The 18,569-nt window shown below is 44.5% G+C and overlaps 1 protein-coding gene across 5 annotated transcripts in view; it reads right to left on the bottom strand.

Moving 5' to 3' along the window:
* Positions 1 to 1,370: 1,370 nt before the first annotated feature.
* Positions 1,371 to 18,569, bottom strand: part of GATA6 (GATA binding protein 6) — a 31,418-nt gene continuing 14,219 nt past the window's right edge. For all 5 annotated transcript variants that reach the window (XM_046024500.1, XM_046024501.1, XM_046024502.1 and 2 more), the window contains exon 7: positions 1,371 to 2,767. In XM_046024500.1, the coding sequence (XP_045880456.1) occupies positions 2,600 to 2,767 (168 nt within the window). In that variant the 3' untranslated portion in view covers positions 1,371 to 2,599. The remainder of the gene's footprint in view (positions 2,768 to 18,569) is intronic.

Raw genomic sequence — 18,569 nt, 5'->3', positions numbered from 1 at the left:
AAGCCCCAAAACGAGTTAATTCATTTTCCAACCAACTCTTAATTCTTATTAACTCAATTTATTTTATTTATTTAACTCAACTCTTATTAACTCTTAACAAACTCCCAACCCATCAGAAAGCACTCAAAGTAATGAGAATCAGAAGAGAAAGAGGAGGAAAAAAATAGCCAGGTAACAATTTTCTTCCGCTTTCAGACTAACCCTATTCTTTTAAATAGTCAGCCAAACTCAGCAGACTGTCTGGACTGTCTCTCCTGTGCCTCCTCCCTCGATCCCTCCAACTCTGCCACCCCCTGGGCTGAGGAAATCCCTCATTTCACTCACCCCACACTTGTTCAGAAAATGCAAGCTGAGTCAAGGGACACCATTCCCTCACAGACCATACACTTCTGAATACCCCACAGGAAGTTAGCTATTCCAAACCCCTTTCTGGTTAAAGCACTTGCCACCCTCCCTCCAAGTCAGCACTTAATGCTTACTCTGCGCCCACACTGCTCTGGGCAATTCACATGGGTTATCTCATTTAATCCTGAGAGTTATATGCTAACTGGACAGATTTTAACAAGGAGGAAAATGAAAATGGGGTAACTCACCCAAAGTCAGAGAGCCGGTGCAGGCAGAGGAGGAACCTACCTGAAACCTGGCAGTCTGACTCTATCAGACCATTCTTCTAGCCCACTGTAGAGGTATCAGGGTGCACACGTGGGACTCTGTGGCTTCCCCGGACACATATACCCCTTAATTTGGAGTCTCACTTGCACTACTACCCATCGCAAAGCAAGATTCCGCCCTCTTGAAGACTCAACATAGAATGACTATCAGCGCACAAGAAAGAAGTAAAACATGTCCCACATTTCAGGAGCCAAAATGAAATTCCAGTCTCCTGGTTTTATGTTGTGAAATAGTCTCCTGGTTTTCTGAAATCCAAGAGACTGTCCAGATCACCTCCTACCTTCTGGAGAGTGTTAAGGACTTCAACCTCAGATGAGCTGGGAGACTTTGGTGGCAAGAGGAGAACTAGAAGGGAAAACAATTGTTTCTGGGTCTTGAGTGTCTTTCATTCAGAGGGAAAAGACTCTGGACTCTCTAAATGTTTTCAAGGATGAGTCCCTACCCACAACGCTTATAATCTCAGATACTGTCACAGACACTGGGTCCTTTCCACTTTTGTAACAGTCATCCCCAATGCAAACTCAAGGCGCTAATGAATTCCATGTGCCAACTTCAAATAAACCAAGAAGAAAGCAGCTCCAAAAGGACAATTCATTCAAAGGAAAGTCAAAAGGCAAACACCACGAGCACTTGTTTTATGTGAGTATCGCTACCCACATACAGTATCCAAATGAAACTAGAAGGGAAGGAACTCACTGTACAGAAGACAAAACAATACCCTTTTTATTTTTAAAACTTTGGAGAAGTAAGTTTCCATAAGCCATCCCATTTTAAAAAAAAAAAAAAATTAATGTAAACCAACCTGCCTGTGGGTCAGTCACGCTATAGGCTTCATCGTAGTGTGTACAGATGCCTAGAATATTTACAAATGTTATCTGTTAGGTAGTCAAGTTTTGTTGCAATTTTTCCAGCACATATTCCACAGTAAGAATGAAGAGGGGATCCTGGTTTTCTTGTATAAAAATTCTTAACAGATGGATAAAGGCAATTTTCCTGAGAGAAGATTTGTTCTTGAAATATTTTTTCTTTCACAATTGAAATACAGAAATGGGATGTAGTTGTAGAAGAAGTCTAAGTATGTCTACGTTAACATTTTTTTTCTTTTAAATTATTTAAGTACCATTAAGTTAAAATGTTTACATTCATTATAAAAAATGTTGTTAAATCTTATGCAAATGATTTAACACTGATTGCTGCAACGCAAATTGCACTTTTTAAAAAAATTATTGTTTACATGGAAGAAAAATATCTTGTTTGCTACCCTGTTTACAAATCCCGACTGACTGCAGATCAGTCACACAATATGCACTTTGAGAGAATGTCAGTCACAGTGTACGTTAGTCATAACGCAGTCTTGCGAACTGAGTCACAGTTCTGACTCAGCCTCCAGAGGTGTGTGTACCAAATGGCCTCAAATGGTCTTCTCCATGAAAGCAGGTGAAATTCAGGTGTGGAAAAGGTATGAAGAAATTCTGAAACAACCAAAACCGATCAGAAGAAGCACATGATTTGGGGCAATACACATAAAACCTTAAAAAAAAAAAAATTCTCTCAATATTCCTTCGCAGGCAAGGCCCCAGTCCTAGTCCCAGTTTCCGGAAGTGGCGCAGGAGACGACATGAGGTGCCCCTGGCAGGCCCAGAGGCAGGCTGGCTGGAAGGGGCCATGGGCAGGGAGGAGGCAACAGGCTGTGGGCTGCACCAGCCCTTCCCTGGAAGCTCTCCGTCTTTTCTCGGGCTCTTCAGAGACGGGGGTAGGGTGGTAAGGCAGAGCAGGCTACCCCCGAGGGAAAGGAAATACATCTCTTTCAAAGTAAAGGCACGGAAATCACGCATCCGAGGAATGTTCCGTCAGCATGCTCCCCCCGTATGGCCGGCTCGACCCAATGCCCACAGGCCGTGCGGCCTCCTGCTCCGGGGCAGCGGGCTCAGGCCAGGGCGAGGGCGCACCAGGAATCCTGTCTCACCGAGGATGTGACTTCGGCCGGCGAGGCCAGGCTGACGCCTATGTACAACCCATCTTGACCTGAGTACTTGAGCTCGCTGTTCTCGGGATTAGTGCTCTCTCCTGTGCCAGACATCACCGAGGCGCCCGCCTGGCGGAAGAGAGGGACAGAGAGTGAAAAGAGAAGGGGAGAGTCAGTTATCCATTAAGTCTGTCAGGCAGCACTCTCCTGCAAGGAAAAACCTGGGGACAAAGGAGATGGGCAGTAGGGCCAGCCGGAACGTGGCGCCGTTGGCCTCAGCCTGGCCGTGTAAACTCCTAAACACTTTCCTCTGAACTTGGGAGCTCATGGCAGCAATCACCCAGCCAAATGCACCCAGCAAAACACACAGCTGGACACAGGCCGGAGGCCTTATTTGTAAAAAATTGCCAAACTCTCAGCTCTCTGAGAGTGAGACAAACCACATCACCTGGGTGAACAGGTCTCCATGATGCCCCCACAATCCACTCATTTCCAGAGAAAACGGAGTACAACGCACACCACACACATACACATACGCACACGCACACGCACACGCACAGACGCGCGCGCGCTCACAGCAGAGCCACCACTTAGTACTTATGCCGGAAAGTCAAAGGTTTCAGAAAAGCTATGCACCTCAGCAAGGCCTAATAAAGGACATTTTTGAGCACCAACTTCATAGAAAATTAACTCGTGCGTACACAGGTTTTAATATCTAGCACATTTACCTTGAATTCTTGCAAGCAGAACGGGCCATTTTGAAAGCAGAGCACATTATAAAGAACATACTAACACCCAGTACCTGTCATGATTGTGGTCATGATTTGTTGAAGCCAAAGGTCACCATTCTCGTTTCATTCCTTCCCTCCATCAAAATGAGAAAAGCCAAATAGAAAACATGATGTAACTTAGTAGAATCAAACCAAAGAACTAAAAATCATGTTTAGACTACAGTTTGAGAAAAGTTGCCTTTGACTTAAAAAGAAAAAAAAAATCTAGCCATGACTAACGTGACACCCACACTCCGTGTGGCTCCGACAGGGTCAGTGACATGAACAACACCCAGAAAGACAGTGCCCCATCCACACACAGTGCCCCTGGAGATTGAAGAAGCTCCAGTAGGTCAACAACAACACGTCTTCCTGGAGCGTCCTTACCAATCTGAGCTCAGGCACATACACCACCTCCAGTGTAAGAACTCAGCCAGTACACGGCAGAACATTCCACGGTTCCGTCCAGCGACACGCAGCACTGACAGCCAGGTACACAGGAAACACAGGGGTGTTTCCCTCTGCATTTATATGCATGCTGTGCCTCGGATCTAGGGGCACGGGGTGGGGTCCTGGGATCCAGTCCCAGATCAGGCTCCCTGCTCAGCAAGGTGTCTGCTTGCCCCGTCCTTTCGACCTGAAAGCCCAGAACCTCGCCTTAAGTCAGACAGACCCTTAATGAGGCTCACGGAGAATATGCGGTCCAGAGCAGGCTCAGGAGACCCGCAAGGCATGAAGAGAAGCCTTGCTAGGCCAAATCTGAGACAGATGCCCCTGGGGGGGTGGGGGCTGGAGGTGGGGGTACAGCATCTTCAATTAGTCAGCAGGCCAGTGTCCCTTCCATGAGTTGGACAAAAGCATCCTGAACAGCACGTCTGCAACTTCTCTACAATCCTAGGATCACTCCAAAAAAAAGTTTATTAAAAAACTGAAAAACAGGGGCACCTGGGTGGCTCAGTGGGTTAAGCCTCTACCTTCGGCTCAGGTCATGATCTCAGGGTCCTGGGATCCAGCCCCGCACCAGGCTCTCTGCTCAGCAGGGAGCCTGCTTCCCACCCCCCACCTCTCTGCTTGTCTCTCTGCCCACTTGTGATCTCTGTCAAATAAATAAAATCTTTAAAAAAAAAAAAATAGAGATGCTTGGGTGGCTCAGTCAGTTAAAGCTTCGGCCTTTGCCTCAGGTCATGATCCCAGGGTCCTGGGCAGTGCATCGGGCTCCCTACTCAGTGGGAGCCTGTATCTCCCTCTGCTTGTGTTCTCTGTCATTTATTTTAAAATTAAGTAAAAGCTGAAGATTTAAAAAAAAAAAATCTAGCCGTGATTCCATACTTAAAATCACAGCTTCGTCCTCCTAAAAAACCCAGAAGTCTTGTTACTTCTTCCTAGCTTTCAGGGTTTTATCCCATAAATTACTGGCTATTTGTTGTTTGACATAGGCAGAATCAAAAGCATCCCTTTGGCTGGGCTGAGCTGATGTGACTCTACTTCAGACAAACGTGAGGCACAGACACAGGATGCACTGAACAGAAGGTACTTAGCCCCTCTGGCTCCACTCAGGGCCTGGAAGTCTATGTGATTCTGCTCTTCATGGAACTGAACACCTGTTTTCTCTCATCCTCACCATAACTGCATGAGGCTGGGAAGGAGGGCTCCAGGAGGTCTGGCCATAGGAATTCCTAACTGCCCATCCCAACTTCCCCATCCCCCCCTCCCAGGTAACCCACCAATCCTCTTTCCTGGCGAAATGAGGGTTTATAAAAATCCAGCCACAACCGTACCACCACACTCCAACTTCTTTTTAACACGAGACTTAAACTGAGGGCTTTGGGTGCCTAAGAAAGCAAATTTCGTGAAGTCATTACGATGACTGAAACTTAAAAATAGGTTTTGAAATGACTGAAATAATCCTCTCAAACACACCAGAGCAATGGGTTTGATATGGTAATTCACATTATCCCTAAATCCAGAAACTCCACTGTGAGCAAACCCAACATGGACCCAGATTCACCCAAGAAACAGACAAAAGGGTGACATTCTATTACGAAAGGATTTGAGAAAGGAGCTACTAGACAACTAATAAAAAGTGTGCAATTATAAACAATTTGTCACATTCATCCAATCTCATACTGATCTACCTAATCCCAGAAAAAAAACACTAAATCTGACAGCCAAGTTTATCTTCTGAAACAAAAAGGGTACCTGGACTGGCCCAGGAAGCAGGCTACCTCGCCTCGCCAGACAGGCTGAGATAGCAGAGGGGTCAGGCAGCAACAGGAAACATTAGCAAGGTGCCTTCTGAGAGCCAGGCACCGGGACCATGAGCCCCAAAGAGACAGTCACTCCCTGGACAAGCTCCCAGGCCACATACACACTGGGAAAGTAACAATCATCAACTGCCTATCATGAATGACAAATGAGTGCTGAAGATATGGAGGTGGGGCAATAGGTCAAAAAAGGATCAGAGGGGCAGGATTCCTGGGGATGGACTGTATGCAGCCTTGGTTCAGTCATCTACTGAGTAAGGTCACCTCTTCTCCAAGCCTCCTCCCTGGTAAACTTGCCTTCACCATCACCCATCAGGTAGATCTGTGAGAGTTCAATGCTTCTAAAAGATGAGCGTGGTGATGCCTTGCAGTGCACATAGGACATACCAGAGGCCTTCTGAAACAGGAGGATAAGCAAAGGAGGCAAGGAGACAATATGGGAGGTAAACCAGAAGGCCAGACTTAAAACTCTCTATGCCTCAGCTTCTTACCTAGAAAATGGAATTTTTTTTTTTTTTAAGTATTTTATTTTAGGGAGAGAGAACAAGCAGGGGGAACAGCAGAGGGAGAAGAACAAGCTGACTCTGCTCTGAGCACAGAGACCAATGCAGGGCTTGATCCCAGGACCCCGAGATCATGACCTGAACTGGAATCAAGAGCCAGATGGACACTTAGCTGAGCCACCCAGGCATCCCTAGAAAATGGAAAAGAGGCACCTATGTCCTAAGGTTATTGCAAGAATTAAATTCATTTACATACATAAAGCATTACCAACAGTATCTGACAACAGAAGGATGACACAAGTATGCAATATTGTTAGTATTTTATTGTTCTTGCTAAGTAGCATAGACCTAATTTAATCTCCCCAAGTCTGCCCTTCATCGGGTGAGTTTCCACTATCACCTAGCAGGAGCAGAAGGGGAATTCATTCAGAACTAAGTGAAAACCATCCACTTCAGCAAGGACTTTCTTCTAATTGTTACTGACAACTCTTCAGGGAAAGAAAAAAATAAATAAATAAAGTGCTCCCTTAGCCTTTCAAAAGGCTCATGGCCCTTCTTCAAATAAACTACATTAAAGAAATCCTAGTACCTTGAACATTATTCTTAACACTTGAGCATTAATTCCAAAAGCTACCAATTTAAGTACCTACTGTCTTCATTGTTCAGTCAGAAACGTTAAGCTAGGGGTGCCTGGGTGGCTCAGTGGGTTAAAGCCTCTGCCTTTAGCTCAGGTCATGATTCCGGGGTCCTGGGATTGAGCCCCACGTCCAACTCTCTGCTCAGCAGGGAGCCTCCTTCCCTTCCCCCCTCTCTCTCTGCCTCCCTCTCTGCCAACTTCGATTTTTGTCAAATAAATAAATAAAATCTTTTTTAAAAAAATGTTAAGCTATATGCCAGACCAGGACTCCTGTATCAAAGGGCAGGCAAACCCCAAATTATCAGTGACCCCTATCAGCTCATCTGAAATCAAAACATCTGACTGACTTTCTCAGGAGAAAACGAGTGCTTGTGCCAACACTTGAGAACCTTATTTGTAACTATTTAAACTATCTAAACATGAAATACTGCAACATACAGCTTTTGTGTATCAATAATACCTTAATTAAAAATGTTTATGTAATGATACATAATGAGATTATAGTGATGAAATGAGACTGTGATAACTCCAGTCCCCTCATCCATGGCCAGTACGGATATATATATATATGTATATATATATATATATATATATTTTTTTTTAGTATTTTTATTTGACAGAGAGAAATCACAACTAGGCAGAGAGGCAGGCAGAGAGGGAGGAGGAAGTAGGCTCCCAGTGGAGCAGAGAGTCCGATGCAGGGCTCGATCCCAGGACCCTGAGATCATGACCTGAGCCCAAGGCAGAGGCTGTAACTCACTGAGGCACCCAGGTGCCCCCGGCTATATTCTGGTATATGCCTTGGAAGACAGTTAGCAAAGCTACCAAGAACTATATACCCTACTTAGCTCTGTAATTTCACTTCTGGAAATGTGTAAGGAAAGAATTCAAAGGAAGGGAAAGGCTCCACAAGGGAAGACATCCGTTGCAGGTTAACGTGTAATAGTGGAAACCATGGAAATAATCTAATGCCTAGTAATAGGATGGTTTGGAAAAGCAAGGTACATCCGCTCAATGAGCTATTATGCAATTATGAAAAATAATAAGATCACGTAGCAAAGTGGAAAAAATCCTGCAATGCAGTGTCAACTGAGAAAAGCAGGATATAAATTCTGTCATCATTACAATTTATGCACATACGGAAAGTGTTTCCAGGGAACCCAGTAGCATGTGCAGACAGAAGACCATCTATTAGCCATCAGTACCTTCCACTAAATGGCACAAAGCAGTCTAACTTTGGGGTTAAGTTTTTGAAAACATTAGCACCAGAAATACAAGCACTTGAGAGATGAGCCAGACTGGAAAGAGTCAAAGTAGCATGAAGAAATAGGGAGGAATCTGAGTGGAGGCACTAAGTAGGACCAGAAGGGGCCCCCATGCACCCCCCGCCAAAGCATTTCCCATCCATGCCACCTGCCACCGGCTGGACCCTGACTGATGTAGGAAACGTGGTTCCAGGTACGCTGAAACACTGAACACACTACAATGGGGGAATCTCCAACTCTTGAGACCAGTATTTTGTGTGAAAAAACCCAGAATCAGCACAACTCTCCTATGAAACCTGGCTTGTCCCAATTGTTTGTCTAAACTGTCTTTCCCTCTTTGGTGAGGTTCAAGAACTAACTTATCCAGAATCAATACAACTTGGAGGAAAAAATAAACTTACAACCCTGGACCCGGAACATACCAGAAAATTGTTAAGTGTAAAATCTGATTGCAGAGTATGTTTTCCCACATCTAGTTAAAGCCTAGAAAGGACCCTAGTTCAGATGGCAGTTATCTGAACATACAAAAAGCCGGCACTTCACTAACTGAAACCCACCTAACCCGGCCAGCATTCCTGCAGGCGCTCTGAGGGGAGCATTTGCCCACAGCTGAACCATCCTTCCTCCTCTGGGTGGGCAGCTCCCGCAGGCAGAGGTCCTCGCTTTCTCTGATCAAAGTGCCATTATGAGGGTGGGGCAGAAATCTGTTCTGTGTTTCCATTCACAGCTTATCTGCCCTCCACCCTCCCACAGACAACTGAAAATGGAGGCACTTCCTGTTGAAAGAATGTGTTATCAGCTCCAGACTCCGCCAGGGTTTAGCATTGAACTCAGGCCAGGTTAGGTAGGAGACCTGGCTGAGTGGCTGGGCTGGCAATCTCCCTCTTCAAGGAATAAATGATTTCAGGGACTAACAACCCAGGCTTCTGCCAGGCACCCACATGGAAAATGTCCACTAGCCTGTGAAGTAGACACAGTTCACCTTTAGATCACACCGATTTTTTTTTTCCTGTGCCAACAACTTTTGGATATGATCTGGAAAACTCAAGATTTTATTTATTTTTAGAGTTTATTTACTAGAGAATGAGTGCACAAGGAGGCAGAGAGGCAGGCAGAGGCAGAGGCAGAGGGTGAAGCTGGCTCTCCACTGAGCAGGGAGTCCGGCATGGGGCTCCATCCCAGGACGCTGGGATCATGGCCTGAGCCAAAGGCATCCCTGAAGAGTCAAGGATTTCTAGTATGATGAACTCCTGAAGTCAGTGCCCTGCAGTGTCTGGCTCACAGGGGGCTCACCAACCCTGTCCGTTCTCTTATCTTTTCCACTACTGCACATTCCCCTTACAGGCAGGCCCAGAGACAGCTCCTAAAGCAGCTCTGCAGAGGCGACTCATAAGAGCAACGGAAACCTTACTGAGAGGACACAGCCATTCCATAATACGGCTTCTCTAGTTCGTGAATTACAAACATCAATTTCATCTCTGAAAGGAAGGAAACCAAAAAGGAGTCTACTGGAATGTGTTCGATCCTCTGTGTTACAATCTCTTAATGGAGCCCTGAGTGGAAGAAACAAAACACAGAGCCCCAGGCAGGTTGAGGTGAGTGTGAGATCATTCCCGGAGCTAAGACTTTGATGATCATCACACTGCCTCCTTAGCTTGGAACTCACTGTCGGCTTCCATGGCCTCTGATCTGTCCTTCCTACACATCTAAGCAAGCTTGTGGTTACAGCTTTTTCTTGTGTGAGGAAAACCAGCCATCCCTCACGGCCAACGCTCTCTTCTCTGCTTTTGTAACCTCTAGGTTAGGCTCTCACAGTGCTTTACAGCAGCCTACCTCAAAAAAAAAAAAAAAAAAAAATTAAAAAATAACCATGTGTAAATTCCAACAAAGGAGAAACACTTTCAGATAAGTGAACTTTAACTCTATAAACTGTACTTATTTCAGTTTGGAGGGAGACACAAACATGGTTCATCAATTACAGTTTAGGTGAAGTGGTACAAGAAGATGCACACACTAGGGTTCCATCTCCACCAGGACCGGGTAAAAATCCTAGAATTGTCAATCACAACAAAACCCTTTTTGTCTCCCATTATCAACTCAAATAACTCGAAAGAACATTAAGCACCTTCTCTCCCAAAGAGAGTCATTGTGCCTGCAGCCACTGACCTAATTCGGTTTTTAGCAGAATTATTTTAGTTATTTTTGGTGTGATTTAACAAGCAAATTCTTCAATGGAGAGCTCACTGACTGTCCTCTTGGATTCTTTCGCCCCTTCTGGGCCTCAGTAGGCCAGGTTCCATCCATACCCCAGGATGAGGCCCTTTTTAAGGAGGGAAGAACAATTCTACGCACACAATCTACCCTGGGAAAAGGAGACTGTTTTATACACCGATACACTTTCAAATAGCAAGTTTGTAATGAAATGACCTTGGACTAATAGTAAAATGCTGATTACAGGGGCGCCTGGGGGGCTCAGTCCGTTCAATGTCTGTCTTTGGTTCAGGTCATGGTCTCACGGTCCTGGGAATGGAGCCCTGCATTGGGCTCCCGGCTCAGTGAGGAAGGAGCTTGCGTCTCCCTTTCCCTCTGCTCTCTCTCTCTCTGTTCTCAAATAATAAAATCTTTTTTTTAAAAAGCTGATTACAAATGTAAATGGTGGGGGAGAGGGTTTGTCCCATCACTTGAAGTCACCGGCATTCTAAAGGAAAAGTTTATCTTCTAAAATGAATCAAACAGATGACTCTATTCTAGTTGTAAAGGATCCTGGGGAAATATTTAAACCTGTTGAATTATGATCTTTTATAACAGAACTGGCTTTTCAAATTCGATGAGTATCTTAATCTCACCATCTTAATCGGAGGAAGCCGACCACGGCCAGAGATGCAGGCAGCATTTGCAATACAGCATTATGAAGGGAAAGTACAAAGTGTCACAAGGAATGAAAAGCTGTGGCTATCAGAAAAACAAAAGTATTTAATACGTGGTTACTTTAGGGATGCGTGGGTGGCTCAGCTGGTTAAGCCTTTTCAGCTCAGGTTGCAACTTCATGATGTCAGGGTCCTAGGATTGAGCCCCGTGTCAATCTCCCAGCTCAATGGGGAGTCTGCTTCTCCCTCTGCTGCTCCCCATCCCCATCCCCAACACACACTCCTGCCCGCTCTCGCAAATAAATTTCTTTTTTTTTAAGATTTTTATTTATTTAACAGAGATCACAAGTAGGCAGAGAAGCAGGCAGAGAGGGAAGCAGGCTCCCCGCTGAGCAGCTGAGCAGAGAGCCCCATGCAGGGCTCAATCCCAGGACCCTGGGATCATGACCTGAGCCCAAGGCAGAGGCTTTAACCCACTGAGCCACCCAGGCGCCCCTCAAATAAAATCTTAAAAAAAAAAAAACAAAACCCACGCTGACTTTGTTAATACCATTGAGTCTCCATCTCTTAATTTCCCCCGTTAGAAATGTAAGGAGTTATTTCTAATGTCTTGGGGCGGGGAAAAAACAATGCCATGAACTCCAAAATTATGTTTAGATAGTGCTGCTCTTCTTGGGCTTCAGAGAGGTCTGCGGGCATCTCCCACTTATGCTACACAATGCTCTGGGGGACCAGATGGTAGAATTACTCTTCCCTTTAGGAGGAGGAAAACAGAGGCTTTACAAAACCTTGGCAGCTTACTACAGTCACACGTACAGCTGAACTAGCGCCTGGATGCCTGAATTTGTTTCCTTCCAGCTGCTAATCTGTGAACCCCCAGAATGAACCTCAGACCCTACGGAGGCTTCACCAAGAATCCAGAAAATAAGCTTCATCAGGGCTTTAAATTAAAAATGTGTGTTCTTAGTTAAGATAAAATAGGATTCCCAAGTGTGTGCCCCAGCTCCAGTGAAACCAGACCATGTTAACAATGGAAAGAGCAGCACAGCAAGTAAATTTAAACATCCTTAGATACTGACTTGGGACTATTTACTCATAAGACTCCCAACAGGACACAAAGATCAATCAATACCTGTCATTTATTTTTCAAGTCTTTCTTAAAATCTGAGGTCAACAGAATGATCTGTTTGTGCTCAGTCCCACAATTTCCAAGTGCTGACTCTGGCGCAACCTGAGCCGAATTATGAATTATCGCATATACCAATACCTGTCTTTGGAGATGCTTTTTTAAAATATTAAAATTTCAGAAAAAATTAACAGGTAGATCTCCGCAGGAACAAAGCTAGCAGATTGTATTTAATTCATATCCGTTAGATCTTCATATTGCTAGTAACTCTTTTGGCAGACACCCATGAAAGGCATAATAAATTACTTTTGTTCCAGTAAAGGAATTCATTTTCTTCGAAGATTCATTTAGCAGTAACATTTCAGAGCATTCTAAGCCAGGATTTCTTAAATTTGGCCATGTTTTCCCGTAACATTATTTCATGTTTTGTGACAATTTGTATATTCTTATAGAGGCAGGGCGGGAGGGAAAAAACTACAAGGAAATCTGTAATCTACAGAGAAACGTGTGTTCTAAGATGAAGCCTTCTAAATAACCTGAGGCCATTGAGAAGGCGCAGGACAAGCTGCCCACACTTCTTCCTCACCTAGCATTCGGGCTTTCAGACTGTGATAATGAGTCACTTATTAAATAAACCACAGTCCTGTGATAAACTGCGTGGATATATGTATTAGAAACTATTTAAAGGATGATACAGTTAGGCTGACTCCTAATACATATATAAAAGCACTGGATATTAATTAAATGTAGCGCAAGGCATCCCGAACTCTTCCTCCTCGCTCTCCTCCCCGTTAACACACAGGCGTGCGCTGAGCAGACAAGACAAAAAGGGGGAAGCCCAGAAAAGGCCTTCAGATCAAAATGAAAGTATGCGAACTCCACATGCTTCCATGTTCCCTGCCAGGTTGGCGTGTGACTTTCTCAGCAAAGGCCAATGTGGTCAGACAGGAACGTGAGTTATTAGAAGGAACTGAAAGAAGAAAGGGAGCCTGGCACGTAGGGAGGGTGAAGATAAAATGCCAACAAAATATTTACGTTCATGGCTTGTAGCGAGTGGCAAGTGGGATATTAATAACTGTGATGATTGGTCAACTCCCTGGGAGTGGTAACGGCCCCGGACGGGGAGGCAGGAGACATCGGTTCCAGCCCCGGCTTCAACACCAGCTGGTTTCTGTGACCTTATGGAGTCACTCTGGATCCGGGCTTATAAATGAGGCAATAATAAAACCTAACTGCAGCACTTGCTCAGACCCTGGTGGGAGATTAATGACTTTTTAACTCTTTTTATTCATTTAGAATAGAGTATCGTGGACCATAAATTCTGCGGGGAAATGGACACTTGCCTACTAAATGATTTTTCAATGATTTCATAAAAACAAACTGAAGGCAAATTGAAGATTGTGAACAATTCCAACTAATGTGGCACTCACCATTATCGGACTGAAATCACACCATTAGAAGGATCTCAGTACTACAACCTTGTATTTGGTATTTTAAGAGAGCCTTTCCAATACTCACGTAAGGTTCATCCACCACAAAAATTTCACTACTATTATCCTTTTATTATCCAATTAACACGGTCTTAGTACTGTAAGACAAGTTATTTAGAAACACATGAAAATCTGTACAATGTACAGATTTGGTTTGGTTACAAGCAAATCACTTCTCTGGTGAAATTTTCCCACCTGTTTCCCACCTGCAGGACGATTTTTTGATGCTCAAATTGCTAATGAAAATTAGTCAGATTTCTTTAAGCAAGTATGTCTTCTCTCTGAAGATTTCACTATCACCTATCACGTCTTACTCAAGTATGCCACACTAAAACTAGTCATATACTACATGTTAATGAACTGAATTTAAATTAATTAAATTTAAGAATTAAAAGTAGTAAAAAAAAAAAAAAAATCTAGTATGCCAATGGTAACACCAACTGCCACACCTGGGTCCAAATCCTGCCTCTTAATACATACATAACCTTGAGCCTGTTACTTTGTCCTGAGTCCAACTCCCCCAAACCCAAATCAAAACAGAAATGTAACACCACAGGTAAAGTGATAATTATAAATGAAAGAGAGAATGTACACAGAACACCTGACACACAGAAAGTACTTGCAGAACCAGGTTTCTGCTTTCCTAAAACCTGCTTTCCTATGTCCAGTATCTTGTAAATGGTAAGTATGGACAAGGGAGAGAGCTTCTCAATGGTACAATGACAAAATGCAGGGCTAACACTATTAAAATGCCCTCCTCTCCTGCAACCTAAAGGCTTCTGTTAAAAAATACCGGACTGAAGACTTCAAGTAGTCATTTTTTTGTCCCCCTCCAGGAGCCTCATTCAGAACTGCTCTGCAGAGTCAAGTTTCTCTGAGTGAAAACAGCTCATACGGTACACATGAGAGTCCTTCATGAATGTACCTTTCAGCTACTTAACTATTGTAGGAATAATCACTAATAATCGGAATTATTATTTTGTGACCAACCAGAATGCCACAGTAAATCCCAGCGTGATCCAATCACCTGGAGAAGATGACAGTGTTGTCTAAATTTCGGAAGCAAGCTACGCGACTGGGAAGCGGCATTTTCCAGTATTAACACATAGAATCTATAAAAAAGAACTTTAATTATTAACCTACAAAGTACCTAGCCTTTCTTCGCAAGGCCTTCTAAGGACACCCAGATACCCTGGAAGCACTTGGGGTGCACATTAACTCTTTCAAACCCCTTACAGCCAGAGCTTTAGTATTACACAGCTCAGAAGCACTGTTTCTTCTGACGAGGTCGTTGAATGCAGTTATCACCAACCAAGGAGGGACAGCAGTCGGGACACTGCTAAATGCTAAATGCTAAAGCATTGTAGCTTTATCGTATGTAACGGTCCATCTAGGCACACAGCATCCCAGAGAATAAATGAGGCAGGAAGGAAGACATCTATTTAGTATCGAGAAAATGACCCATCCGCAGTTAAGGCTTCCCCCACCCAAACGGGCAGATCAGCCAACGTGCAGTCTGAGATTGGGGTCTTTGTCTCAGGCTGAGGACATCTGCCTCTCTTCGTGGAAACTGTCTCTTACCAGCAACAAACCACAAAGGTACAGAAACATTTCCTATCGCCAACACATCCTGCCTGGTATGCGTCCGCTCTGGAGAACATTCAGCAGGCAGCCAGCCCACACCATCTCGCGCTCAGAAGCCGTGGGCACAGACACAGTTAAGCCCAGGGCCTACAGCATCTGCCCTGAGGCCAGTGCGTGCCACCAGCTCCGAGAGGGAGTCCTTTCCTTACTAATTACTGGGGGAAACCCTGCTTGTAGAATGTCTGGGCAAGAGTATGCAAGCATTTGTTTATATCAATTACCAAAATCTTCTGAAGAATGCTTTAATTGTGGGACTCTAGCACAGAGAGACACAGAGGTCGGGGATTAGACAAAAATCCACATTTAGAAATGAAGGCACTCTGAGCCCCACTTAAGGCTGCCTTTATTGATTTCTGCCTGTTTCAAAGGTGTACCTTCCACTTCTTCACACCATCGTCTCACCTCCTGCCTTTGGCTCCACACCCAATGCTCCAGCAACAACGGACACTAACAACTATGTCCTCAAAGCAGTGCAGATGCCCAGGCTCCTTTCAGAGCTCCAGCCCAGCATTTCCTTTGCCCTGAAAGTCCTATTCCACTCATTCAAATGTACTCTGAGCAGCCATTTCCCACTATGGGGTCGGCATTAACCGCTCCCTCCTTTTTTTTTTTTTTTTTTTTTTAAAGATTTTATTTATTTATTTGACGGAGAGAGAGATCACAAGCAGGCAGAGAGGCAGGCAGAGAGAGAGGAGGAAGCAGGCTCCCTGTGGAGCAGAGAGCCTGATGCGGGGCTCGATCCCAGGACCCTGAGATCATGACCTGAGCCGAAGGCAGCGGCTTAATCCACTGAGCCACCCAGGCGCCCCCAACCGCTCCCTCCTTTTGATTCCTACTCCAAGGTGACCCTCATTTAAGGCACCTTCCACATCTGACTGGCAGTCAGTCTCTACATATGCTCCCCCACCCCTACCCACCACATTAGCAACAATCTGAGATCAGGTGCCTTGTTTTACTCCGTTGTAAGAAGCACCGCCTTCCAGGGCACAGTTACTTTTTAAATCCAGCAAGGACCATAAAGCAAGGGTTAGTCTAACAGAGTTCATCTCCATTTATTCCAATGTTGGATGTTTAAGTTTCTTGATGAGTTCAACATTATAGTTGCAGTTTTAATAATAAACTTAAAGTAGCTTTTAATTTTTTTTAGACTAATTATTTATGAACTACTTTTAGGCAGGCAAATATATTCACTGATTTCTTATTCGCAGACATTACGTCTTACTGCTAATTTCATCCCCAAATTCATTCTTCCTGTCACAAAGGAAATTGTGAAATACCTTTTATCTATAAAATCTGGGGACTGAGCTGTAAGACATATATATAAACATATGTGATATCTACATAGTATACTATCTATTACACATACACAATGTATGTATTTTACCTATATGTAGAGTAATACTCCAGTTTTATTAGTTTTTAGTTACAAATCATAGGAGGGGTAAGGATATTTATAGATTATTGAATCTTATTTGGAAAACAAATAAATGTAATTTGGGAATTGCTAAAACAGAACATGTTCCCTATTTGCGTCCGGGGAAAAAAAAAACAAACCTATTAAAATGTAATTTAGTCAATAAATGGAATTCAAGGAACGATTTAAATATTCTTACAATCAATCCACCAGAGAATATAAATGCCAAAGAAAATGTTATTTAAGTCAACCGAGTAACTATTTTTCAGTAAACCTCTATGTGTAAGAAAATTTTACCGTGTAAGACCTTTCTTGGAAAATTTGTCTTTAAGTTCAAAGGGCACAAAACTAATCAACTGTCTATCAAAATTTAAGTTTAAAAAAAATTTAAGTTTAACACATTTCTTAACAAACAGAAGAATTTGAAAGAACAAGACAGAGGCTATTTTAATATGAGGCTGCATGGCAGTCAGCCTTCCCAATCTCGGAGGAAAAAAAACAACACACTGCGTTCCCTCCATCTCCAACACATACACACCGCACAGAAAACCAAGAGAGAGAAACTGAGTCATTAAAAAAAAAAAAATAGCACGCAAAACTGTGTCATACAGTAGCCAAGTCAGCAACCTGATGACCATCAGGACGATCTGTCTTCTTGGAACACAAATTAGAAGTATACAGAGAGCTAAAGCACTGTAGCTTTATCGTATGTAAGGAAGACATGAGGCCTCAGAGCACCGCAAAAATGTTGATGTGACCCTGAGACACTTGTCAAGCCTTTGCTCACAGCAGCAGACAACTACCCTCCCTCCAGAACACTCAGCTCCTGCCAGGGTAGCTCAGGAACCAGCCATGGGAACCTGGTGCCCCCACATGCAGGGCAGGGCAGGAATATCAGGATTTAAAAAGGAGCCTGCTGGGAAGGTTACTACTGACCATCTCCTATGCTGCTTTCTGAAGGGGCGGGGAGAGTTAAAAGAACAGCAGGTCTGCTGTGGACCACTGCAACCATCTTTGACTTCCTTGCTGTTCTGATCATTAAAGTTGCCACTTACATCATGTGCCCTCCCCTTCCTGTCTTCCACTGGGAGTATGCCTAAGATTAGCCTTTGTTTTGTAGCTCTGATGACCCTATGCAAGTAAAATAACCCTGAACTACAAATTTCCACCACGTCAGCCATGGGGCCACTGGAATCAATGGGATGGGCCCATCATCAAAAGAGGCTTAAAGGCTGAGCCCAACCAGGGCGGTGTGTGCTGAGTACCAGGCACAACCTTGCTATGCGCAGGGAACTGTTTTTCTCACCTAAGCACTTGCCCAAATCCTACCACACCAGCCGCCTCCAATGTTACAAAACTGTAACCAAAATGGGAGGAAAATGACAGATCTTTTCAGCACAGCCACCTTTCCCAAAATGCTTCCGCCCGCAGCTCAGAGACAACTCCCCCAGCAAGGTCCCCTTCATGGGTCCTCAGCAGACACACGCCAAGACCCAGCCCACCCAGAGAAGGCTCTGAGGGTCCTCAGGGACCACGGGGCACACATACTGGCACTCCTTGGCAGTCACCTGGGGAGACCGCCGGGGTCTACAACCATTATTCATGGAGGGGACAGTACCCAAGGGCAGGCAGCAGACTGGCTTCTTTCTGTCATGGGGACCTGTTCTCCAGGACAGCCCTGTCAAATAGGGGTTGCTGGAGCCATCCATGATGGACTAACGGGTGAGAGAACCCTGGGGGAGTGGGGTCCCTGTAAGGAGAGGAGGGCAGGCAATCTGCCCCCCTACCCTGGGAAAAGGTGTCAGGAAACCTTTGAGGTGGCTTGGGCTCACACAAGCTCACACACACACACCCTGCCCTGCAGTCAGCAGCTCACAGGGCTGGCTCTGGTAGAGGCTGCCAAGGCTAAGGAGTGCTGGGGGTGCTTACAGCATAAGACGTCCATGGAACT

Source organism: Meles meles, chromosome 12, assembly GCF_922984935.1.
Source record: "Meles meles chromosome 12, mMelMel3.1 paternal haplotype, whole genome shotgun sequence".
NCBI lineage: Eukaryota > Metazoa > Chordata > Mammalia > Carnivora > Mustelidae > Meles > Meles meles.
Note: the sequence above shows the minus strand (reverse complement) of the source record. Positions and strands in the feature narration are given on the sequence as shown.